Source organism: Sturnira hondurensis, unplaced genomic scaffold (assembly GCF_014824575.4).
Source record: "Sturnira hondurensis isolate 20B ecotype Veracruz unplaced genomic scaffold, ASM1482457v3 Scaffold0016663, whole genome shotgun sequence".
NCBI lineage: Eukaryota > Metazoa > Chordata > Mammalia > Chiroptera > Phyllostomidae > Sturnira > Sturnira hondurensis.
Genome location: NW_028089294.1, coordinates 107730 through 132596, shown reverse-complemented (window position 1 = coordinate 132596; position 24867 = coordinate 107730). Strand labels below are relative to the sequence as shown.

Sequence of the window (24867 nt, the reverse complement as noted above, 5' to 3'; positions counted from 1 at the left end):
CATATCCTAGAGCTAAAGCTAAGCCCAAGACACCACCAGAGCTTAGGGACATGCTTGAACTATTTTCTGTGGCAGGAAGGCACGCACGGAGCTTATCTAAAAACTATATGACATTATTCAGGAATTAAAAAAGAGGCCTTAGGAACAGCCTTGATTTATACTTTTAAAGATAGGAATTTACGTGGTTTAAAGGCAACCACCATCCACTCTGATGCTGGAGGAGGGGTAAAGGCTTTTAGGAACGTTGATAACTCAGAACTGGCATTAGCCCACAGATAATTCCTTGTCCACCAAATTAAAGTCTAGTGAGAAATGGATGCATGCAGAAGTCTTGAATTATTAGGCAAGGGCTTGCTGAAGCTGGACATTGTAAGGTTGTTACGAAACTCATTTCAAAGAATATGTAGGTGAACATAGCTCTGGGAAACTAATGGTTATTTACCCAGTGGCTTAAAAACTAACTTCACCATGGATGTGAGCATGCTGTCATGGTGTGTGAAATTATTTCTAGAGAACATCTCAAAAACTACCGAATGAAGACTTGTACAAAAAGGCATTTTCTTATCAGGTCAGATATACTATCATTCATTTCAGTCTCTCAAGAAGTCAGACTCTTTTTCAGACATCCCTTTATTTTTCTTCAAAATTTAACCAGATCCCAGTATCTAGTGGAGGCACAGTCCATAGGCCTCCCTCATGCAAAACCAATGGAAGTACAAACAGTGAGCATAATATTTCCTTTGTGTGATAACCACAATCTTCAATTCTGCAAGCAAAAACAACTATGAAAAACCATTTCTTCCAGGCCGATTATTTCCTATGCTATAAATATCTAATCATTATATTGTACACTTGAAACTAATATAATATTGCATGTCAACTGTACTTAAGAAATAAAAATTTTAAAAAGTCTTCCAGCTGATTTTTTTTTTTTTAAGGCATGGAGATAGGGAGAGCAGACAGGCGAGATGGCATTTGTGCCTTTTGTCTGAGGATTTTCTTCCACATACACTTGTATAATGGATCTGGAATGAGACTTTGTGGGTTCAGATCCTGGCTCTACCTCTTGATTGATAGCTGTGCTATCTTAAGTCATATAATTTCTCTGAACCCCAGTTTCCTCCTCTGCAAAGGGGAAACAGATATTAGCAGCTGAAGTAAAGTTCAAAGCATAGGGTTGTCACGTGGTAAGTATACAACTTTTTTATTTACGCTTGATGAACCCTGAGGGCCAGAGTACAATTCCTACCTGATTAACTAAGACACATCCCACGCTTCCCACGGGCTTGCCCTTTCCCCAACCTGTTGTCAAGACCTTTTCTCTTGCAAATACTTTGTACCAGCCAGTAGGAATGGGTGCAGCCCGCCAGAGACCAAAGCAGACCCAGACGTCTCCAGCTTTCCCTTTGAAAGATACATCCGAATCTCCAGCCAGCGCGCTTCTAGGTCTGGCCTGCGGGTGGTGGCATGAAGGTCTGCACTCGCTGGGCCGGAGGGCGCGGCTGTGCGTGCGCTGCGGAGGGTGGTGGCCGCCAGCACCCAGCCCTTAGCCACCACCCCCGTCGCCGCCCCTGCGTGTCAGGTGCCGTGAGAAGCGCCGAGGGATATGACTGGAGCCGACTCTGCAGAAGCGATGCACGCAAGGCACAGCTCCGCACGCAAGGGGGAGGCGACAGCAAAAGAACTTTTCAACCCCATAGAGTTCTCAGTTGCAGCGAGTCGCCTCCCCCTCCTCTTTCCCCATCTCTCTCCGGGAATCAGAGAGACGCACCCTCCTGTCCCCAGTGTTTGCCCCAGCTTGGCTCTGGGCCCAGAGCCCCTTAGGGCCTCTGATGCGGCCAGCGGGGCCCTGCGCTTTCCAGTGGGCGGCGCCACCTGGAGGAGTTTGCACGCGGGAAATCTCAGGGACAGCTGCGAGCCGCCAGTGCTGGCCTTTGTGTGCCAAGGACAAGTTGTGACCCAGGGCAGGGGAGCGGCGTCTTTCAGGGACTCTTTTATCGCTGCACTAGGAGAACTTTGCACGCAAAAGGACCTCATTTGAGGGCCATTGTTTACGAGAACGTTAAGACAAAATAACTAGGGAGGCTGTCAGGCAAATCACCACCGCAAACCGACCTTTCCTCACTTCCAAACTGACAGGTTTCCTTTCCGGGCAAGGGCACCGAAGGATCCTGAACGGTGTTCTCATGTGGACCGAAGCTTAAGTCACTGGGATGGACGGGACTTTTGGGGCACGCTCTCACGAAGAGCGCAGCGGAAGGGCAGCTTCAGTTCAGAGCACGCTTCCAGGGAAACCATGCATCCACGATTGGGATTGACTGTGATTAAGAGCGTTTTTCTGGTAGACAAAAAGTTCAAACAGCCTCTATTAGTAAAACCACAGCTACTTTGCCAAGGCCGTCTGGGCACACAGGAGCCGTCTCACGTGACCACCTGCGTGCGGCTGCCCGAGCCTCGTGGACAGTCTCCGCACGCCCCGCCCCCTGGTGCATTCCGCCCCTCCTCCAAGTCCAGCTGCCTCCTCCCTCTACACAGACTTTAAAAACTGGATGGCGGGTTTTGACTCTGGAGTGGCAGTGTGCAAATGGGCCACGCCTCTGCGACTCCAGCTGTCAGTGCTGCTCGAGGGGCGTGAGAGCTAGGTATTGACTCCATTCATCCATCCCCCACCTAAATCCCTACACTGTTAAACAACCCCGACTCTGCTGGGGTTTCACGTGCAGCGGTGCTGGGCAGAGGAGTTACCTTTCTCCATCCTGACCCCAAGCCAAGTGCCCCTAGCTCAGACAACTCCTCCTCACTCCAGAGTGCATGCTAAGGCTACCCAGAACTGGCAGCAGGTGACGGGGCGGGCGTCCGGCGTTTTGGAAGCACTCAGGTTGACCTCTTGCCTTCCACAAAAGCCCTGTCTCTTCTCGGAGCCAGCTGTCCCTCGTCGCTGGAAACGGTGCCTCTTCGCAGGTCAGTGTGTCGGTGGCGTCATCTTCCCGCGGCCTCTTCTGTTGGGTTCTTGCAGATCGGAGGTGGGGTGGGATGCAGGGGCAGGGGTGATAAGCACTTAGAGGGAACTGAGCTCCACCGCCTTGATGCCTGCCGTGCTGTCCCTGAATTGCAGGAACCGTTACCCGGCTGCTGGGACATGGGGAGGCTGAGCCACAGAGAAGTGGAAACACTTCTCTCCCTTTGCCTTTGGGGAGTGGGTTTGGAATGGGAAAAGACGTCTCCAGCTGCTTCTCCATTGAGGCAGCTCTCACCTAACCTACCCACGACCTCCCTACCCAACAGCTAATGGTGGTAGCCCAAGGCTTAAGGTGGAGGCATGGGGCGCCTGCTCCTTTCTCCGCACACCTGAGTGTCACGCTTTTTGCCCTTCTCTCTCCAGCATGGCCACCGGGCTCAGCCTCGAAGATCCTCTGCTGCCGATCACACTGTCCGCCCAACAGACCACGCTCCTGCTGCTCTTCTCTGTGCTGGCCGCCGTCCATGTGGGTCAGTGGCTGCTGAGGCAACGGCGGCAGCACCCAGGGTCCTCGCCCCCGGGTCCCTTTGCGTGGCCACTGATCGGAAACGCCGCGGCAATGGGCCCTGCACCGCACCTCTCATTCGCGCGCCTAGCGAAGCGCTACGGCGACGTCTTCCAAATCCACCTGGGCAGCTGCCCCGTGGTGGTGCTGAACGGCGAGCGCGCCATCCGCCAGGCCTTGATACAGCAGGGCGCTGCCTTCGCCGACCGCCCGTCCTTCGCCTCTTTCCGAGTGGTGTCTGGCGGACGCAGCTTGGCTTTCGGCCAGTACTCCGAGCGCTGGAAGGCTCAGCGGCGCGCGGCGCACAACACTATGCGCGCCTTCCTTTCGCACGGGCTCCGCAGCCGCAGCGTCCTTGAGGGCCACGTGCTAGGCGAGGCGCGCCAGTTGGTGGAGCTGCTGGTGCGCGGCAGCGCAGGAGGTGCCTTCATGGACCCGCGGCCGCTGACCCTGGTGGCGGTGGCCAACGTCATGTGCGCCGTGTGCTTCGGCTGTCGCTACAGCCACGAGGACGCCGAGTTCCTCGAGCTGCTGAGCCACAACGAGCAGTTCGGACGCACAGTGGGCGCGGGCAGCCTCGTAGACGTGCTGCCCTGGCTGCAGCGCTTCCCTAACCCTATACGCACCGCCTTCCGGGAATTCGAGCAGCTCAACCGCAACTTCAGCAACTTTATCATGGACAAGTTCCTGAGGCACCAAGAAAACTTTCGTCCAGGAGCTGACCCCCGTGACGTGATGGACGCCTGCATCCTCTCGGTAGAAAAGGAATCGGCCGAGAAGTCGGGCGACAGCAGCGCGCGGCTGGACATGGACTACGTGCCGTCTACTGTCACAGACATCTTCGGCGCCAGCCAAGACACTCTCTCCACCGCGCTGCAGTGGCTGCTCATCCTTTTCATCAGGTAAAGCCTCCGGGAGGTGTGAGTCGTCCTTCCTTTCCTCCTGTAAAGGGTGGGGTGGGACTGCAAAAGGCTGAGGTCGAGAGCAGCGCGCAAGGAAGTGTGGCAGTTTCGCTCCAGGAACCCACCTTTCAATTATGTAGTGCGCCCGCAAACCGCAATTCAGGAAGGCAAGATGAGGGGAGAGACACACACAGCGCACCCAGCGCCCGCACAGCGCACCCAGCCGGAGCGGGACCCCTCGGCTTCTCTGATCTTTCGGTTGTCTCTCCTAGTGGGGACACATTTGTGAGAAACCCCTGGGGGGGGGGGCGGTGATTAGGTGCCGGTAGATCAGTCCAGATCTCTTCCCTGGCACAGGAGAAGCATAATTGGAACGATTCCGAAAGAACGGGTAATGCAGTAAATACGTTAAATAAACCCAGCAGCCTAATCGCTCTGCCGGTCATCCTCGAGGACTGGAGGCCTCCTAGTCCTGGCGCGAAAAGCCAGCGGCCCCTCCGGGCTTTAATCCTGAGCAAAAGGAAAGCTCAGAGGCCGGCCCGGAGGCCCTCAGACTGGGCTCCGGGCATGGTTAATGTGTGTGGAAGTTTTAGTAGGGCGGTCGGAAACCAGGGCGCTGCTGTGCTGGATATTGTAAAACTGTCGCTCTAGGAGTAAGAGAGGGGTCTTAGGGGTAAAGAACCAGATAAGCAGTCACTTTTACGGAGCCCAGAACAGCATCCAGGCGGGCAAACCGGGGGCCTCTGTGGACCTCTCTGGCTCCCGAGCCCGGCGCGCTTGGCTAGCTGGTCCCCAGTGCCCACCTTGATTAAGGTCGTGGACCTTAATGAAGCCCTGTGAGTGTATGAGTCAACCAAGTTCCCAGTATCGTTTGTTGCTGGATTTAACAATTAAATAAATTTCAGATAGGAGACACTCCTACTAAAAGATTAGCCACAGTTTATCTTAACTTCACATCTCACTGGAGGCTTGTATTTTGTCTGGCAGCCCTACCCTCGGGGCAGATGTGTTGCTTGTGGAAAATCTTGATTGCCTGGAGAGACCAGAAATCCTGGTTGTGACATTTCTTGGTGCACAAGTTAGCGGTGGGAAATGCCGAACCTGCTGGTGCCTCCGATATTGAAAGACAAAGACAGTTTCTTACTAGAATCCAAGGCAAGACTGCAACCCTTAGGTACTGTTGTATGGCTACTTTCACGCGCTGCATTTTTTGTATGTTTGCAATCGCTCCTCAGAATTATCACCATGGAAACCCCTATGGGGGAGGCAGAGAAAGCCAAGAAAGAGAAGTCAGTAATAGGTTAGAAAGAAGCCATCCCAGGTGGGTCCTTCACACCCTCAGATAAACATGCTATCTTTTGAAACAGACTTTCTGTTTCATGAGAAACAGATTGGGCAGAGAAAGGAAGTAAAACAACTTTGGGGTCACTTGCAACTCAATATAGCTGATGAGTGCGCTTTTCTTCTTTTTGGTGAAAAGACATGATGACTGGTTGGCACATTACACTAACCATTTCTGTACGAGTGTGTATGTTTTATCAAAATGCATAAAATGCATTTATGTGCTGTCTGTGGCTGCTTTCACACTACAGCACAAGGCAGAGGTGAGTAGCTGGGGCAGCGAGCATTGTTCCACGACCTAAATAGTTACTATTTGCCCTTTATGCAATAGTTTGCAGGTCCCTGAAGTGCGGTGCTAGCAAAGCAGTTTTCCAAACCACCCGTGATTTCCTCACATACATGCTAAACTTTTTTCAGGGTTGCAGTAATTATTTACATTTTTTTTACTTCTGACATTTCCACTTATTGTAATGGGCATTTCCTCGATCTTTAAACTTTATTTTAGTGATCTTTTAAAAACTTTATTTTGTTTTTATTAATAGATTGCTAACATGTCCACTTCAGTAATTTTTGATGGTTATGTAATATTTTGCCATAATAAGATATCATTATTTATAGCCATTGCTTGAGTTTTAATGTCGCTCACATTTTTAAAATTTCAGCCACTGTTGTGGTTATATATTTTCATACCTATTATTTTCCAAAAATACATCGCTAGGTATGGGTTACCAGGTTTAAAAAGATTGGGGCGGGGTTACTCTCATGGATCTTGCTTGGTACTAAGATTTTGTTGTCCAAAAGAATTGTGCTAGTTCATATCACTAACAGTGAATAAATATTAAAATTGGTATGCTAATCTCATGAACATTGGGAATTTGCTTTCTCATTTAGAAGATATGTCCCTTTCCCTATCGGCACACTGATTATCCTTGTATAAATGAGAATGGGAGGGAGATGGCGGGGGGGAGAATCTGTTTTCAGAGCTGCATTTTAACTTCTGTGGGCCCTGGGTGCTTTTGTCTTGGTCGATGCCTGCCTCCAGAAAAAAGAAAAAAATTAAATTATATGAGTGCATAGGTATCAAGATAAATATATTAAAATAATATAAAACATTTTCTTGGATCTAAAAGTTTATTTTTTTCTCTTCTGACTTAAAAAAAAAGACATTTTCACAGGCCTTTGGAAAGTGTTGCAGGCCCTAAGCATGGTGCCTGCTTTGTCTAATGGAGAGGTTGACCTTGCCCAGTGTCATACTTCTCTGGCTGATGAAACTTTCGACAGTTTTTGACTCGGGCAAGAGAGCATTAGCCAGGCTTATGAAAGGAAATGTAACTATTAGACCGATCTTATGATTGAGTGAGAAATTAAGGAATTGTTTTAGATTTTGGGGGTGGTGTGGAAATGTGAATTCAGTCACTGATGCAGATAAAGAAAGTGGGGTGAAAATAAATTGTAATGTGCTTTCTAAATGAAAGGAGAATGAATGTTCCTCACTGGTTTTCTCCCTCTGCATTAAAAACTAAACAGGTACCCCGACGTGCAGGCTCGGGTGCAGGCGGAACTGGATCAAGTTGTGGGCCGAGACCGTCTGCCCTGCCTGGAGGACCAGCCCAGATTGCCCTACGTCATGGCTTTTCTTTACGAAGCCATGCGCTTCTCCAGCTTTGTGCCGGTCACCATTCCTCACGCCACCACTGTCAACACGTCTCTTCTGGGCTACCACATTCCCAAGGACACAGTGGTTTTCGTTAACCAGTGGTCTGTGAATCATGACCCAGCGAAGTGGCCTAACCCAGAGGACTTCAATCCCGCCCGGTTCTTGGACGAGGACGGCGTCATCAACAAGGACCTGACCAGCAGTGTGATGATTTTTTCGGTGGGCAGACGGCGCTGCATCGGGGAAGAGCTTTCCAAGGTGCAGCTGTTTCTCTTCACTTCCATCCTGGCTCACCAGTGCACTTTCAAGGCCAATCCAGATGAGCCCGCAGAAATGGATTTTACTTACGGTCTGAGCATTAAACCCAAGCCATTTAAAATCAACGTCACTCTCAGAGAGTCCATGGAGCTCCTGGACAGGGCTGTCCAAGACTTACAGGCTGAGGAAGGCTGCCAGTGAGAAGCCAGAAGCAAGCTGTAATTTTTAGAAGTACTCAAGTTTTGCGGGGTGGGGGTCACAGTTTTCCAGCTTCTCTGGGCCACTTTCTCAGCCTCTAAAATGAGCAGAAATCCGCTGAGTAGTCTCAGATCAGCCCTGGGCTGTGCAGGAGCTTGGGGAAAAAAATTTTTTCAAGTCAAAGAGTTAAAAGGCCCCAAGAATTTTTATACAGATGTCGAATGCTGGTAATAATTTCTCAAGGGAGCATTCTTTAGAGATAAAACACATATGAGCACATATGCAGAGCTACCTGATGAAGAGGTACTCCCAGTACCAGGCCGTTGTGGGTGGGATCTGAGATTGATGTTCTGAACATCAATAGAAAACTGCATTAAGCAAAGTTTCAGATTATTGTTGAATATGAAAAGCTAAATAATTGAAGTATAAGACATGGGATTGAGAGCAAGAAGGAAAAGATTCAAACCAGAAATTTCCTTCTCACCTGGTCAATACAGCAGCTTGGTTAGGCTGTGGTATCTGTGGATGGGTCTGTTTTTTGTTTTTTTTTGCCTACTTATATGCTTTCTTTTACTTTTGTTTGGATGACTCATAATGTCATTTGCTGGAAATCAATAGTAGTTGGTTTAGTGATTATAGTGCATTTCAGTGATTTGTCATGAATTTTACAATGTCAGTTGTTAAATTGTAAAACATCCAAAGCTGTACTGGTTGACAAAGTACAGAATTTCAATTATGAGGACCACTGCCCCCTGCAAAAAAATGGGATTTCCCAGCCCAGCTAAGCTTTAAATTACCTGATTGCAATGCGCTAATTTCAATACTTTGCATAGGTTTCTTCAAAAATCACCAAATAGAATTCAATATATGTACATATATAATTATTCATAAGCAATATATATTACTTAGTTTATTATTAAATAGTATTGTTTTGATCAAGAAAAGGTTGAATAATTTATGTCTTTTATAATGTCATAACAAATCGAAAAGTACAGTCAATTGAACTAGTTTTGGCTCAAATACATGAAATAGATTAAATCAACTACCAATTTTTGACATGGAGACCAAGTTAAAGCAAAGTCTTGTCTCTCATCCAAAACTCAAATGACAACTGAAAAATCTAAAAACTAGGTCTGTAGGATGTCTTCCTTATTACTTTACAATATATTTATTGAAATTATAAATATATAGTTGATCTAGCTCATATGTCATAACTCCAAACTCTTGGCATGCTTAAGTTTTAATTTAATTTTAAAGACATTCTGACTATCGAGCTCCAGCTGAAGTTACGGAAAACCTGACCATTAATTAGCCATTGAAAGGCAGAGAAATTTCACCTGTGTTTCCTGTGAATCGTGAACAATGCAACAAATTACTTCGATGTTCTCTTTATTAGGGAAGAAGAGAGGAAATTCCCATTAGAACAGACCTGCTTTTTCTTTTAAGTGATTTAAAAAAAATCCCTAGCATTGCTGTCAGTGTTTTGGAAAGTCAGAATCAGAAAGGGGTCAGGGGAGGCTGTTCCCACTGCTCCGTGCCCTGAAGCTGATCAGACCAACCAGCTGTTTAAGATGGCGACCCGGTGAACCGTCACGCTGGTAACTGTGAAAACATTGAAAAAATGTACATGTTTAGTTTATGGAAATAATTCGGAAACCTTAAAATGATGGATGATTGCAAGAGTACCAAGTGAAGTTTAAAGGTTTAACGTTCATTGCGTATAAACGTCCAAAGGAAGTTGTTCAGTGGCCTAAAAGCTTACAGCCTGTTTAATTAAGCTTTTGGAATCCTATCCGAATTATCAAGGACGGAGTGTATGTGGCTCTGTGTATGTCTGTGGGGGGCAAGGGGGGGCTGTTAAGAGAAGAGCGAAAAAGTGAAAAGGAAGAAAGATGGTTAAACATGTCCCCACTTATTCCAAGTTAATTAATTTAAAATATGAATATTTAGAAAAAAGATGTTTTTTTGTGCTGATGTTAAATCCCAAGTAGACTGTGGGAAAATCCACAACATTTTAGATCTATTTTGTAATTTGAAAAATTTTCTTAGCAAAAATTTCACATAATTATAAAATCTCCTAGCTGTACTTCTTGAATACGAAAAATTGTGCCAGTATTTTTAAAGGCTCTGTAAAGTCAACTATTGAAGTAAGGCTTACCAATACATTTAAATTTCTTTTTGGCACTGGCAATTCCAAAGTATTATTATTTACTCCCCTCACCCCTCCAGCGAGGCTGAGACAGCACCTCGGGGCTGCCTTAGCCTACTTATTCTGGGGGGATGTGTGGCAGCAAAGTACCATATTTTGCCATGTATAATGCGCACCCAAGTTTTTGTGCCCATTATATCTGGGATTATCATACCCATGGAATGTAATTATTATATCCATGTATAGTACACATCCTTATTTTTCTCTAAAAATTTGGACAATGACTCTGCATGATATACTGCAAAATACATAATCATTTACCAATCTGGATGTCTCATTAACTCCATCTGATCCAGACGTGCTATAATCTGTTTTTAATGTTTGTGGGCTCAGTTAATCTGGCTCTTTCGGCAATGAGAAAGCTGTGCATATATAGAAAAAATGCAGGTGTGCACTTGGAGGTTAGCTGGCTTATTTAATATGTTTATAGCCTAGTTAAAGGAAGGAAAGCAAAACCAAAAACAAATAGAAATAACCAAATCTGGAGGCTACAGTAACCACATTACTGGTTTAATCAGAAAACCTTTTATTATTTCTGCCAGAGAAAGAATGCATTTGCTGGTCACCATTCTAGTCAGACCACCTATGCCAGGTGACTGCAATAAAGTATATCATTTATTAAATTCTTCATTCATATATTAAACCTTTGACTGTATAAGAAAATTGTTTTTTCAAAAACAAAAAGATGTCTCAGGTTTATTTTGTAGGTTGTCTAAAAGCCTTCATGTCTCAGAACTTAGCCTTTACCTGTGAAATGTTATTACAGCATTAATATTTTCATATTAGGTCTATATTAGATCAGATAGTTGCATAGCATTCATTATACAGGGTCCAGCAGAAATAACGCCATTGACTGTGGTTGGTAGGGCGTGTGAGTGTCTGAGAAGGACAGCAATTTGAGCATCTCACCTAAAATGTTGTATGGTGCACTTGAGCGTGATAGTGTTATGCTACAGAATTACATGCTGATGAAAAATAAGAAAAGATTTTTACGGAATAACAAGGGGCTTTATTTGTGCCAGACCCTGTATATTAATTTGTGTGTGTTTTAGCTAGTATACTAATGTGCGATAAAAAGGCATACTTTATTAGACGTTCATAAGTCAAGGATAACTTCTTATTTAACCTTTCCTTATTTTTGTATTTTATCATGTATGCTTTTAATGTGTACATAGTGACTATAATGCATAATTGTACCTGAAATGGATTTTGGGGACACGGCATTAATATGTAGCTTTTCCTATTTGATATACCAAATTACAAAGTCTGTATCAGTAATTACCTATAAGGAGACACCATTACCAAAATAATAAAAACCACTTTTATGTTCTCGTTGTGAAGTTTTACTTTATGCTGTAGCAAATATAGTTCAATGTATCTATTCATTTCAACTACTATTTTTAAGTGCTTGAATTAAAATGTTGCATTTTAAGCATTGTATTTGGTGATTCTACATTTTAGGCTTTTTTTTTTGCTTTCTTTCTTTTTAAATAGGCTTTCAGTATTAATTTTTTGTACCAAATTCCTGACTGTGTATAGAACCAACACAGATGTTCAATCTGAATAGCAAAAAACAACCACCAATGTCAAAATTAATGGGAATTAATTTTTAATTTTGAAAGCTTGAATAGATTGAGACTTTGAGACTCTGGCCTTATATTTATGCTTCATGTAAATAATGCAGGACATGTTATTTCCCCCCTCAACAGCACACGGCACATCAATCTTTTTCTTAAGTAGTTCATTTATTCCTTTTTTCTTTGAACATGAAAGCCTTTGCTTTCAATTTGGCTGATACATTCAGTCATTTTTTAAGGTACATGTATCTTACGTACAATTAATGTCCAATAAAATAGAATGGATGAGAGTATTCTATAATACACTGTATGGAAATATTTTTTTGCTGACTTTTACCTGGTGGAAGCATTGACTTCACAGGGCCCCTGCTGTGACTCCCCAGGCCTTCGCCAGCCCCCTCACACATGGCAGCCTTGTGCAGAGCCAAGGTCTCTTATTTCTTCCAGACTTTAGCTCCCATTACTGTGAAAACAAGAAAAGAAATAGTCAAGCAGGGTTGGATTCTATGCAACAGATACACTAAAACAGCAGACTGGAGCCCAGGGTAGGAAATGAATGCAGCCTGGGACACAGGTGTGTTGCTGCAAACTCATCAAGGTCATTTCGATTAACGTGGGAGCCAGTCCATTTTTCTGCACGAGGATTATAGAAGTTCTGCTGCTGACTCTCCCTTATTTTGACTCAATGACTCACATACTCTGCTCTCCAGTTTTGACCTCTGCTCTACAATTCTTAGAAAAGGGAAGGACATTAGCACATTCAGAAGCAATTGTTTTTAATGCAAAATATTGGAGGAAGAGCTATAGGCAAACCACAGCCTATGCCTGTAGCTCCTCTATTCACTCGCACACAGGCTGTGTGAGCTTCATGAACACTTTTGAATATGTGTCAGGTAGGAGGGGAAGAAATGAAACTAAAATACGTTGAGCACTTATTTTGTATGCATCGCCACGATCCTCACTTGAATGCATTATGACACCACAGTCCTGTGAGAGGGATAATAGTGTAACGTGCCTGAAGTATGCATTTAGAAGGGGCAGTGACTGGGTTTTCCTTAGAGATGAACTGACTCCAGTGATTGTCTTCCTGCTACATGGCTGGTCAGTCCCCAACCTGCCTGTGTTTGGGTGCATAGTCTATTGGTCTATATTTTACTCCCTATGATCCTTGGAGTTTCACAATATACCTCCTTTGTTCAGGGCACATTCCATACCACAGTCAGAGAGTAAGTGCCAGAAAGATTCACAACACTCCACTCTCCTGAGGGAGACATCATCAATTTGTTTCCTATGCAAAAAAAAAAAAAGGTCATGCTTTATCTTACAATCCCCTAACTTTTATTCTATAATTCATCTGGGCCAGGGATCCAAAGGCCTTCTGCAGGGTTAGTTGCTTGTAAAGTGGCCCGACTGGAGAACTCTCTCTGACAGGGTTGCATCACACTGAATACAGGCTCATGTGACCAATCAGAGCCTCTCTGCTCTCAAAGACCTTGAGTAGGATGAAAGTTGGGAACACAGGGCTAGAGACAGACAGAACCGGGGCATGAATGAAACAAGGATGTTGATGATAAGCCTGCCTCGGAAAACAGCATAACGGGAGCACCTGGCCCTGGTTTTGGACCACTTGCGACCCCTTTTGGTGGTGAGAGGCCAAACAAACTAACTAAATATTATACTAAATAACACAGTATTGCACAGATTACCCAGTATTACAGCACAAACCTAACAGCCACTGAGACCCCCCAGGTTGGCTAAGAGTCTCTCCACAACCCAGAAAAATCGTCCAGTCTCTTTTTACATAGTGTTTGTGGGGTTTTTTTGTTTCTAAAAAAATTAAAACAAATTTTATTTTGTTTCTGTCCTCCCTCTCAATTGTTTCTGTCCCTCTCCATAATGCTTAATGTGTACTTTTTGTTGTTATATGTGTTATTTGTACTACTGCTTTGTATACATGTGTTTTATTGCATGCAAATGCTCTACATATCTCTGCTGCCTTGTGGCCCATGGCATTCATCGATCACATTTTTCCCCATTCCCAGATGGCCTCCAGCATTATGCATCCCCAAATCATGCCGCCAGAAGCTTTCTGGTACCTATTATTCATCATCACTCCAAAGTGGAAACACCCTAAGTGTCCTTCAACAGGAGATTGGCTGAACCACCATGCTATTGTACAAGGAAATGATACTCAGCAATAAAAATAAATAAATAAACTATTGATCCATGCAACAAATGGGACAAATCTCAAGGGAATAATGTTGAGTAAAAGAAGCCAGCCTCAAACCCATGGGCTCAGTTATATGGATGGCAGTCTCTAATGAACAGAACTGAAGTGATGCAGAGCAGATCACTGATTGCCAAGGGTGACAAGTGGAGGGAAGGTGTGACTCCAAAGCATGATGGAGTTTTTTGGGGGGTAGGGGTGGTTTCTGATTGTGGTGATGGTTACATAGATCTAAAAGGGTGTTAAAATCCATAAAACTGTATCTTAAAGTAGACTGAAAATTTTTTTCCTAAAGGAGAGTTGGTGCAAACGAGCTTCCCTGAAGCCAGACTGTGGTTGGCAGATAGCAAAGCAGGTGCTGGCAGATACAGAGACACTGAACAAAGGAGGTCAAGGCCAGATGTGTGAACCAGGGCCATAGCCAGTGCTGAGTCGGTGCAGGCTAAGTGGTACCAGGGCCTCAGGAGAGAACACCAGCTTTGGGGATGAACAACAGTAACTATAGCCCTGGGCTGCCCCCTGCCACTCAGGGCAGTTATAATTCAATGCCATAAGTATTTATTGAGCACCTAGGTAGTGGCAAGCACTGTTCTGGACACTGAGGATATAACAATGAATAAGACAGTCAGGCCCTGAATTCATAGAGCTGATATTTTAGTGGGGTGAGTGGAAAGAGAGAGAAAATAAAGAAATAAGATTTTAGTTAATTGTAAGTGTGTGGTAAAGACAATAAAACAGAGTGAGGGGTGTGTGTGTGTGTGTGTGTGTGTGTGTGTGTGTATTGGGGGAATTCTTCAGAGTAAGTGGTCAGGGAAGACTTTCTGAAGAAGGTGACAAAAAGGAGTGGGATTAAGGACAAGCTGGTCACTAGTGAGTCACAGCCCAGAGTCTGAAATACAATAATCTCAGCATGCCCAATAACAAATATTCTAGGCAGGCTCTTAATCAGTCTTGGCTTTTGGTTTTGCCAAATGGCATTGGTATGGTCCAGACCACTTCCTGCCTTAGGCTCTCAAGTTTATTCTGAATCACGTTCCCCTGGGAGAACCAGAACCATTCCTGAAGAATTAGGAGAGGGCAGGCTCTCTCTGTCTGGAAGTACATTGGAGCTAATATACTTGACAATGATGTTTTGAAAGATACAAGTTAAAAGGAAGGGCCTACTGATTCTTAATTTTAGGTGCACCAAAGGATTTCAAGTTGATTCTTTGAGACACATAATGGATCTTCTTCTGGAATATTTCATAGACTCTACCCCTGGCCTTTGAACGATCCTTTCATTATGTGTGATTGCATTTGGTCTCACCTTTAACAGGAACCTAATCAACAGAACAAATGGACAAGCAAAATATAACCAAAGACACTGAAATAGAGAGAAGGCTGGCAGTAATCAGAGGGGAGAGAGGAGGGAATTTCAGGGGAAAAGGGGAAGGGCTTTTGCAGGAACAAGTATGGAACAAGTATGGGGGACACATGGATGAAAAGGGGGGGTGGAAACGGAGGGAGGTGGGGAGGGCTGGGGGGTGGGCTGGGTTGGGAGTAAATGGCAGAAAACTGAACTTGAACAACAATTAAAATTAAAATTTAAAAAAGGTTTAAAAAGACATAAAGGAAAAAAATCATATTAGTAGCACCTTTAAAAACAAAGAAAAGGATTTCACCTTAGTCTCAGTGGGCTTACTGAGTGGCCTTGAGTTACTGTTTCCAGGTCTGACATCCCGGTGCTCTACTGCCCCTGCAGAAATGCTTTCCTTATTGTGCTCCGTTTCACTGTTCTACCACATCAGTGACAGCTCTTGCTGTCATCTAGGCCTTGGAACACCAGCACTCATGTCACACCCAGCGTAGAGAAGGCCACACCATTCCACCCCTGCACGTAGCCGCTGCTGCCACCATTGGTCTGGCAGGCCCTGTACTGGCCCACCTGACACCTCCTCTGGTCTTCATTCCCCCAGCTCGCATTTCATGGTCGCCCTGCTTCAGACCAGAGAGCATCTCGGTTCTCTACTTGCCCTTCCCAGCAATCACCATTTTAATTTAGGACTCTGCTTCTGGAGTTTCCACAGTCCCCAAGCAAATCCAGTTGGCACTCTGCTTTCCTAGCGTCTGGCATTGATCTTGAGGAAAGGAGTGGGAAACACGGGCTGGACAAAGAGAGGGAGGAATAAGGTTGATTTTTTTACCGTTGTGTTTTTCCAATGTGGTTTCCAGAAACCTACTGCAGTAAAAAGTAGAATATAAGCCTGCCTACCACTTAGTTTGAATTTCTAACTTTAAGAGATGGTTCTGGAAACATCTGTCCTGGCTTTGTTAACAAAATCAACAAAAGTGTCCTCTTTCCTCAGTGCCCCACCAGGCCCATTTTCTTTGTGACAACATGTCAGTGAGTTTGGTTCATGACACAGACCTGCCACTTGCTTCTGTGAGTTCAGCACCTCTCTCCCTTTCTTCGCCCCTCCTCTCCCACCTCCCTCGAGTCTGAGCTCCGATCCCGCCTTGGTAATGAAGCCTGTCTTGTCTATTCTGTTTAATATTCAGTCTGCCCAGGCCTGCCAGGTACTCTCACCTTGTCTGGCTTTACTTTTTCTGTTTTTCTATTTTTCCCTCTTTTTCATAGCACGTATCCTTGTTAATCTCACATAGATTTAAGCTTTCAATCTTGTTTATGGTTTATTATCTGTCTCTACCAGACCTAGCTCCCCAGAATGTAAATGCCACAGGGGCAGGTATATATCTGTTGGTTGAAAAGTGGAATATCTAACCATCCTGCTGGGCTTTCTACACGATACCCAACAACTGGTTTGCATTATATTTTCAATTCACATGGTTTGAATTCACTGTTCAAATAAACTATCCACTCACAAAAAAAATGAAGTATTGTCCTATAGACCTGTGCTATCCAATAAGGTAGTCATTAGTCACATGTGGCTACTTAAATTTAAAGTAAGTAAGGTTAAATAAAATTAAAAGTGCAGTTCTTTAGTCATACCAGTCATATTCCAGTAGCTGCTGCTGAAGACATCACAGACATAAACCACTTCCATCACAGCAGAAAATTCTACTGGATTGGACAGTCCTGCTGTAGATGAATCGATTTGTCAGCCTATTGGGTTTCTGTCTTAGTCAGTTGGTGACTATGTCTTTGCTATCTACTTTGAGTAAGGCACCATGATAAGAAATATGAGCCATGGGGGTAGGCAGGGATTCAGAGATGGTGCCTCTTTCAGCAAGTGGATCTGAAGATAAATATAATATGAAGATATGGATTGAGAGTCCTGAGGTAGATATAAAGTGCTGGAGAAGTTCAAAGGAAGGAGACATTCATATATTCCAATTCAAGTTAGGAAATCAGGAAGACTTCTTGGAAGAGTTGGGCTTTCTGAAACAGAAAGCTATCCATTACCTCAGTTCTGAAGCAGAGAACCTGCAACACTTAATAACTAAAGGAGAGAACATGTATCAGATAATAATCTGGTGGGATGGTTAACTCCAAACAAGAAGATTCAAGGTTGTGGTTCCCAGGGCTTTGGAGTTCTGATTTTAATTCTCTGCCCCAGGCTCATTCACCTCTTCCCCTGAGCCGGTAAGGGCTGACTCATATTGACCTGGCCTTCATCCAGAGTTGAAGAAGCCAATGCTCCCAGTGGAAAATAAACTCAGATCAAAGAAACAAGGTATGTGAGGAACACAATTATATTTAAAGAAAAAAAAATCCAAGAACTAGTGTGGTTTTCTAGTACCACTAATACAAGTTAAATATTTCCTGGATATTCACTCTAATACTGTCCAGACAGCCTCAGTGAGCTCCACTGGTCACCAGCCATCTCAACAGATGAATCTATGGTTTACCCCTGAGGTCCACGGGCCACGGGCCAGATCTGCCCCTCCACCTGCTTTTGTACGGTTCGTGAGCTCTGAAGATTTCCTACATTTTTTAATAGCTGGCAAAATGGAAAGAAGACTATTTCATGACACATGAACATTTTGTGAAATACAAGTTTTAGTATCCATAAACAAAGTTATGTTGGAACACAAACACATGCACTTGTCGTCTCTGACTGCTTTCCTGCCACAACGGCAGAGTTCAGTAATTGTGACAGAGGCCACACAGCTGGCAAAGCCTGAAGTATTTACCAACTCGTCCTTTACAGAAAAGTGTACCAACCTGGTCCACACCACCAGCTCCTCAAGGAACCAGCTAATAATAATGGAAACCTTCTCCTGCTTCTCAAGAACTTTAGGGTTAACAAAGAACTTCCACATGCATCGTTTCTATCTCGCCCTTGAACTATCCTGGGGAGAGCTGGGGCCTTAGCAGACTGACAAAGAAACATGTTTCTTCACAAAGAAACATGAACTCACAAAGTCAACACCCCAACTGAGGTCACTAGGGATCAGAAGCAGGTCAAAGGCATTTTTTATGAAGGAGATGGTCCAGATTGTTTGAAAGTATAGGTGTTTTATCGTAGATAGAGAACATGGCAGTTAAATTCTGGCAAAACTCAGACCCATGCAGTGTAATAGCAGCATTAAAACAAAATTGAAAAAGACTGTGGCTTCAGAATGTGAATGAAGTCTTTGTCCGATTACTTTCTTCTTCCCAAACCATTTGGTCTCTAATTTTATAACATTTGAGAATGTGCCACAGTTTCACAATGGGCACACATACTCTAAGGTAATGTGACAATTAAATAAACTAAATTCTTCCTCTTATATAGTCACAGAGGACACTCTGAAATGTGTTTTTGAAGAATTCTCATATGTCTTACATGCAGAGCACAGTAAAATAAAGTATAATCAAGTCTAGTACATTCAGATCAGTCAAGCCAGAATTTATTCAGTATCTATTTTATTTCTAAACATTAAGTACCTATTAGAAGTTGTTAGAAAATAAACCTGTTATGCCCTGGCTGGTGTGGCTCAGTGGATTGAGCGTGGGCCTGCGAACCACACGATCACAGTTCGATTCCCAGTCAGGGCACATGCCTGGGTTGCAGGCCAGTTCCCAGTGGGGGACTCATGAGAGGCAACCATATGTTGATGTTTCTCTCTTTCTCTCCTTCCTTTCCTCTCTAAAGATAAATAAATAAAATATTTTTTTAAAAAAGGAAAAGAAACCTGTTATAAAAATAAATGCATTCCCTGATTCAGAGGTGTTCATTTTCTGTTCCAGGAGACACACTCAAACACCCCACCCAACACAGGGTGATGGATGGTATAAGAGAGATAAGTATGAAGTGCTATGGGAATAAAGAATAGGAAATATCTCCATCTCCAAGGTAACATGGGCAGATTAGGGTTGGGAAAGGCTCCACAGAGGAGGTGCAACGTGAGCTGGGCCAGGAAAGATGCTTAGGGAGATGACCAGGGAGATGCAATACTGAGGAAGTGAGATGAACAGATCCTGAACAAGTCCCTGAGGCATGGAAGGGCATGGTCATCTGTCCTGTTCCCTGTGAGTCCCCAGGGCAAGGTGCAGACAGTGCTGGCATCTCGTATGTGCTCAACGACTATCTGTTGAATGAATGGATATGATGTACTTAGGGGTGGCGATAACCCAGGTGGGGTGGGAGAGAGAGAGACACAGAGAGAGAGAATGTGTGTGTATGTGGGTATGCTTAGGAACATGTTATTCGGGAACCTTTTAGGGCCTAGATGAGACTGGCTTTTAATTGAATATTTTATGTGCCTATGGACAAATGAATGGTACTTCTTGGAGCCCTCGGAATGAGCGTGTACTCTTTCTTCAGCAGCTCTCCTGAGGCTCTCTCCTGCCCTGGCACACACAGCAGATAACATGTACAAGTTTCACATTCCCGTGATACCCCCCAAACTTTCCAGCACATTAAATATAATAGTACTGAGATACTCAACTCTTGATATGTCAGTAATGGCTACTTGTTATTGAACGTTTGGTCTTAAGTAAAACAAGCTGTGAGTCTTTAGCAATTATATTTGGTTTCTGTTGTTTAATTTTTTTAATTTATTGATTTCAGAGAAAGAGAAAGAAACGTTGATCTGCTGTTCCACTTAGTCTTACATTCATTGGTAGATTTTTGTGCCCTAACTGGGGATTGAACTTGCAACTTTTGCATACAGGACAATGATCTAACCAACTGAGTTATTCAGTCAGGGCTGGCAATTGTATTGGATGGCACTCTTTTTTCTCTCACTCAGAAAAGCTCATCACAACTCAGGGAAAAGAAGTTATGTTATCATAGAGATAACCCTAAATCAACCACAGCCATTCTTACTTATTTTTAAGTGACATTATTTGCACTAGTTGGTATTTTACTTTTAGGAACACAGTACTTTCCATCTCACAATAAATTAAGATATAACTGGGATCAAGAATCACTGCTTTGAATGACACCAGAGCCTTGGTGTGTATAGATTGGGCAGTCATGGAGTCAGTGGCTGAGGGTCCGTCCCACACGGTGACTTTGCCAAGGCACAGATTTGAACCCCATGGGCAGCGAGGCCAGAGCATGGGGGGTGAATCCATCAGCTAGCAAGCCCAGCCCACTGCCCATGCCCTCGTGTCAAAGTAGCATGAGTGTTTTCTACTTGACTGCAGAGTCTCTGTGGGAACTGCTTTAAAACAAGTAGTTCGTAGAAAATAGCCCCAGCAAAAAACAGCAACTGCTGGTGATGTCAGTAAACACAAAGAGAAGCAGCCCTATGAAAAATCATTAAGACCATGAAGTTCACTCAGCATTTTCACTTCCACCTCACTGCTCTGTACAGAGGGGATTTAAAGTCCCATCACCATCCACAGATGCCTGCAGACACAATATCCTGATTGAGTGTGAAGGGTTGACTGTATTCAATGCTCCCCTCAAAATCTTGTTTTCATTGTGAGTTTGCATGGCCCTGAAGAAAGGATTGGCAAATCAAGGATAAACAGCAAACCAGACTTCATCTAATTGCATGAATTCCAGATTAATGAAGCCTGAGCTAACGAGGTTTCATGGCCTAGAGTAAGTCTTAATCCCTGTCACCAGAGTTGGTGACGTCTCTCCTGAAGAGGCTCCCCTCTGCTCCCCCTCCCCCACCCCAAGAAGCAGCCAGCCTCACCAGACCACGTTACAACTTGTTCTTCTCTCTCCACAACTCTGATTCTGGTGCTTATAGACACTGTGCCCTGAATAATGTGATAGTTCCCAGGTAATTTTTCAAGGTGGAAGGTTCACAGAAGCAAAGGATTACCCATGAACCTTCTCTGTATGCTGCTGCTTCTGTCTCATTTCCTTCGGATTCTTGAGCATTGACCAGTCAGGAGTTGCCCAACTTGAGTTCTAAATGTCAGTTAATCGCTTTTGCAGCCAGGAAGCTAGATTCAGAGTAAGAACTACTATTAAATTTAAAATGGTGATGCTTCTGTTAGAGCATGAGAGGAAACCACAAATAAAAACATGGGAATAATCACCCCAAGTTAAAGAAGAACCCATTCCAATTTCTTAAACCCATGTCTTTCAAGTAGTTTCTTGTTTTTACAGAGTGCTTACCTTTTCAGGATCTTTTTATATTTATCACCAAATTTTCTGTTCACCTAGATTCTATAGATAATAACATAAATCAAAATTTAATAGAACACATGTTATTACGCCAACTGAATAGATGAGGAATGAGAGTAATCACTCAGAGCCATATAGTGAAGTGGTCCTTTGTTCTTACCTTAAGAAATGTACATGAAGTTCACAAAGAATCACACTTTTTCTTGATTCCAAGTTCTTAAGGAAGTGACCAGGAGTTCTATTAGAAATTAAGACATTGTTGTGCTACGGGACAGGGACAGCCTGGAGCGAGTCTGAAGTCAGGCTGGCCTGACTTCGTGTAGGAAAGATTTCACAATCCAGGTGATTTTAAAAGTGTGTTTATTAAGGCTGGGGACAGTGAAGCAAAGGAAGGATTTAGAGTAGAAGTAACAGGAGAAAGCTTAGGCAGCGTGTGGCTTTGGCTCCCAAGAAAAGTTACAGGAGAGGAGTGAGCTGAGGCAGGTTGCTGTTAGCTCACCGGAAAGTCAGAGTAAGGGGGCCTTGGAGACAGGATCGGGGGTAAGCCCTGGTGGAGCTGCCACTGCCCACTGCTCCCTTGACTACAAGTCTCTTGGGGACACGGAGAGTTTAAGAGAAAATAAAAGGTTCATACCTGGGAAGGGACATGGTCATGCTCTAGAGAAAGCCCACCCTGAGTCTCTGTTCTGAGGGTTTTTTATCTTTTTTTCTCTGTGTGAGAATCTTAGGGAAGTGTTTCAGCAGAATATTCGTGAGCTTTCCAGGTATTTTCAATATCCTGATATGTTAAAATGAGCTCATAAGGAGTTTTCAGAATATACTTTGGTCTGTGATACTGTTTTATTTTTATCTTGGGTCTGTCTGGCTTTTAACGAGATTTTGTTATTTCTTCCCCCGACTTTATCTGTCCTTGGGTTTAGCCAGCACATATGGCATTATCTGGCTCTCTGTTCTCTATTTCCCAGACCAGCGGGGGAGTTAAGCTATGTATTGTTTGGTTATCGAGGAGAGGTATAAACGATTTGCTTTTGAGTGCCCTTGGTTGGAGGAGATGAGGTCTTGTGATGAACAGTTTGGCCTTGTTTAATTTTCTCATCTGTTTCCCCATCCCACTCGCCTAGCATTTTACTAGCTTGTCACAGTAGGATATCCAGGCCAGCATTTCCGCCCAACTGAAAACTAGATTGCATCCCGCCAGGCAGGGCACAGGCCCTATGGACTTCTTAAGGTGGCACAAAAACACCTGAGATGTGAAGACAGTGTGATGATGGGCTGGTCACATGCTTGCTTTTTCAGGAATAGGAGGAAAGAATCAGAGAAACTGGTGCTGTATATGGGGATATATGGAAGGAAATACATGGTCATGAAAGGTATTTTTTCAAAGTAAGTGTGCTTAGGCATGTGCATATGCTGGCCACAGTGGTCCAATAGGGAGAGGAAAGGATGAGGCAGAACAAGAAGGAGCCTGTTGTAGGAGTCAAGTCCCTGAGAAGGCACTGGGGGGTGGGATGTACACCACATGGGGATGCTGGGGCACTATGGTGATTAGCAGAGGAAGAGGAGAGTGAGGGCAAGTAGAAGAGGGTTAAGGGGGGCGTGCAGATAAACAGTGATGGAAGAAGTTTTGACTTTGGGTGGTGTTCACAATACAATATACAGATGATGTATCATGGAATTGTGCTTTTGAAAACTATATAATTTTATTACCCAATGGGACTACAACAAATTTAAAAAATATATAAAAAATAAAAGAAAATCCATTAGTGAGCTTCAAATGAATCTCAAGCCTGTCATCTAATAGCTTTACACTTCTCCCTGAATTTAAGATGCAGTAGTTTGGCACTAATAAAGCCCGTCTTTCCCATCACCTCTGTGGCTTGGTCAGGGTGTAGCCTAGACCTTGCCACAACTTCCTTCTTCTGCAGATTGGCCCCAGAGGAAGCAGCTTTCACTCAATAGGATTTATAGCAACCCGGTGGTTCTATCATTTGTTAAGAGTCTCTTTTCCAGCTGTCCAGACTCCAATTTTGAGTCATCAGCTTTCTTTTCACAGCTGGAGCTATTTCAGGCTTTTATAAACCAGCTCCGTATCTTCTCAGTAGTTTATTCTTTATATTGCTAAATAGTATTCCATTGTACGGATACGTCAATTTTGTTTATTTTTTCACCAGTTGATGGACATCTAGGATGTTTTCACCATTGGGCTATTATAGATATTGCTGCTTTGAACATTCACATACACATCTTTGTGTGGACATTTATATAAATCTATTTTTACTCAGGTATTTACCTTTTCTAGTGCAGTTTGTTTCTTCATGTGGGTTTAAGTCTTCATCTGATGTCATTTCCTTTTTGTCTGGAAGATTTCTTCTAGTATTTCTTGCAAGAAAGCTCAGTTGACAGTGAATTCTCTCAGTCTTTGTTTACCTAGGAATGTGTTTATTTCATCTTCATGTTTGAAGGATAGTTTTGCTGGATATGGATTTCTTGGTTGACAGTTTTTCCATCTGAGACTTTGATTATTCCATCCTACTTCTCTCTAGCCTCTCATTTTTTATATGCAAAGTCAGCTATTAATTGTTCCTTTGTATATAATGAAACTCTTCTCTTGCTGCTTTCAAGATTTTTCTTTTTGTTTTTGGATCTTAACACTTTGACCATGAAGTACTTAGGTGTGGATTTTTTTTTAGTTTACCTTGAGCTTTTTAGGGGTAAGATCAATGTTTTTTTATTAAATTTTGAAAGTTTTTTGCCATTATTCCTTAAAATATTTTTTCTGTCCATTTCTCTATTGCTGATATTTCTGCTTAGTTTTAAAAAAACTATTATTCTTAAGCCTGGTTCCCTTAGGGTTTTCCCTGTTACAGCATAGCTTAGCGGTCAGCCTAGGAATGATAGGTTAGAGGTTGTGCTTAAAGACTGAATCAGATAGTTTTATATCCTTTGCCAATGAATCTTTGTGTGGGTTGGAAAATGCACTCAAAGTTCAGACAGTTTATGAGTCTACCCCAGATGTTCACTTTTTTTCAAGCTCTTCTGTGTTTTTCATGTGCAATAGCTCATGTTCAGTCAAGGATATGTGAATAATCAGGGACATCTCTGGTCTCTTCTGAGTGGGTATGTGGCTATGGGCATGTGCGCAGCCTTTCAGACTCTCAGAATATGTGGCAACTCACCACTTTTACCTCATTTCCTGGATGATACTAAGTTTAAGTTTCTAGCTAATCTGTCTCCCTATTGCTTGCCTCAACCAGGATCATAGCTTCAGGCTAGCTGTGATGTTGGCCTTCCCTATTTGTTTCTTACCAAGATTGCTACTGTTCATTGCCACACCCACTGGCATTGAGTTTTTCCATCCTTTGTTCCAATCAAGTCAGCAGCCTTGGCAAAGCAGCTACAAGATTTTATTGCATGCCCCACCCTAGTATAACTATCATACAAATTGAGTTAGGAGTAG

The 24867-nt window shown here is 43.7% G+C and overlaps 1 protein-coding gene and 1 long non-coding RNA gene across 3 annotated transcripts; one reads left to right on the top strand and one right to left on the bottom strand.

Moving 5' to 3' along the window:
- Nucleotides 1–1011: 1011 nt before the first annotated feature.
- On the bottom strand, nt 1012–2429 carry LOC119001229 (uncharacterized). The gene is made up of 2 exons (XR_005069522.1): nt 1250–2429; nt 1012–1125 (listed from the first exon to the last, which is right to left on the bottom strand). It is a non-coding gene; the product is annotated as an uncharacterized LOC119001229 (long non-coding RNA).
- Nucleotides 2430–2569: 140 nt separating this feature from the next.
- Nucleotides 2570–11418, top strand: CYP1B1 (cytochrome P450 family 1 subfamily B member 1). Of its 2 annotated transcripts, none has more exons than XM_037066503.1 (3): nt 2570–2961; nt 3383–4426; nt 7295–11418. In XM_037066503.1, exons 2-3 carry the CDS (start codon nt 3384–3386, stop codon nt 7881–7883), a joined length of 1632 nt encoding a protein of 543 aa, XP_036922398.1. In that variant the 5' UTR covers nt 2570–2961; nt 3383; the 3' UTR covers nt 7884–11418. The 2 variants fall into 2 exon arrangements, with proteins under 2 accessions (XP_036922398.1, XP_036922399.1); XM_037066504.1 differs by having other exon boundaries at nt 2570–3023.
- The last annotated feature ends 13449 nt before the right edge of the window (nt 11419–24867 follow it).

Excerpts from the sequence above, each read along its gene's own strand:
- CYP1B1 (XM_037066503.1), top strand. The coding sequence starts at position 3,384 with ATGGCCACCGGGCTCAGCCTCGAAGATCCTCTGCTGCCGATCACACTG. Across the intron at positions 4,427-7,294 it reads CTGCTCATCCTTTTCATCAG|GTACCCCGACGTGCAGGCTC; the intron begins GTAAAGCCTCCG and ends AAAACTAAACAG.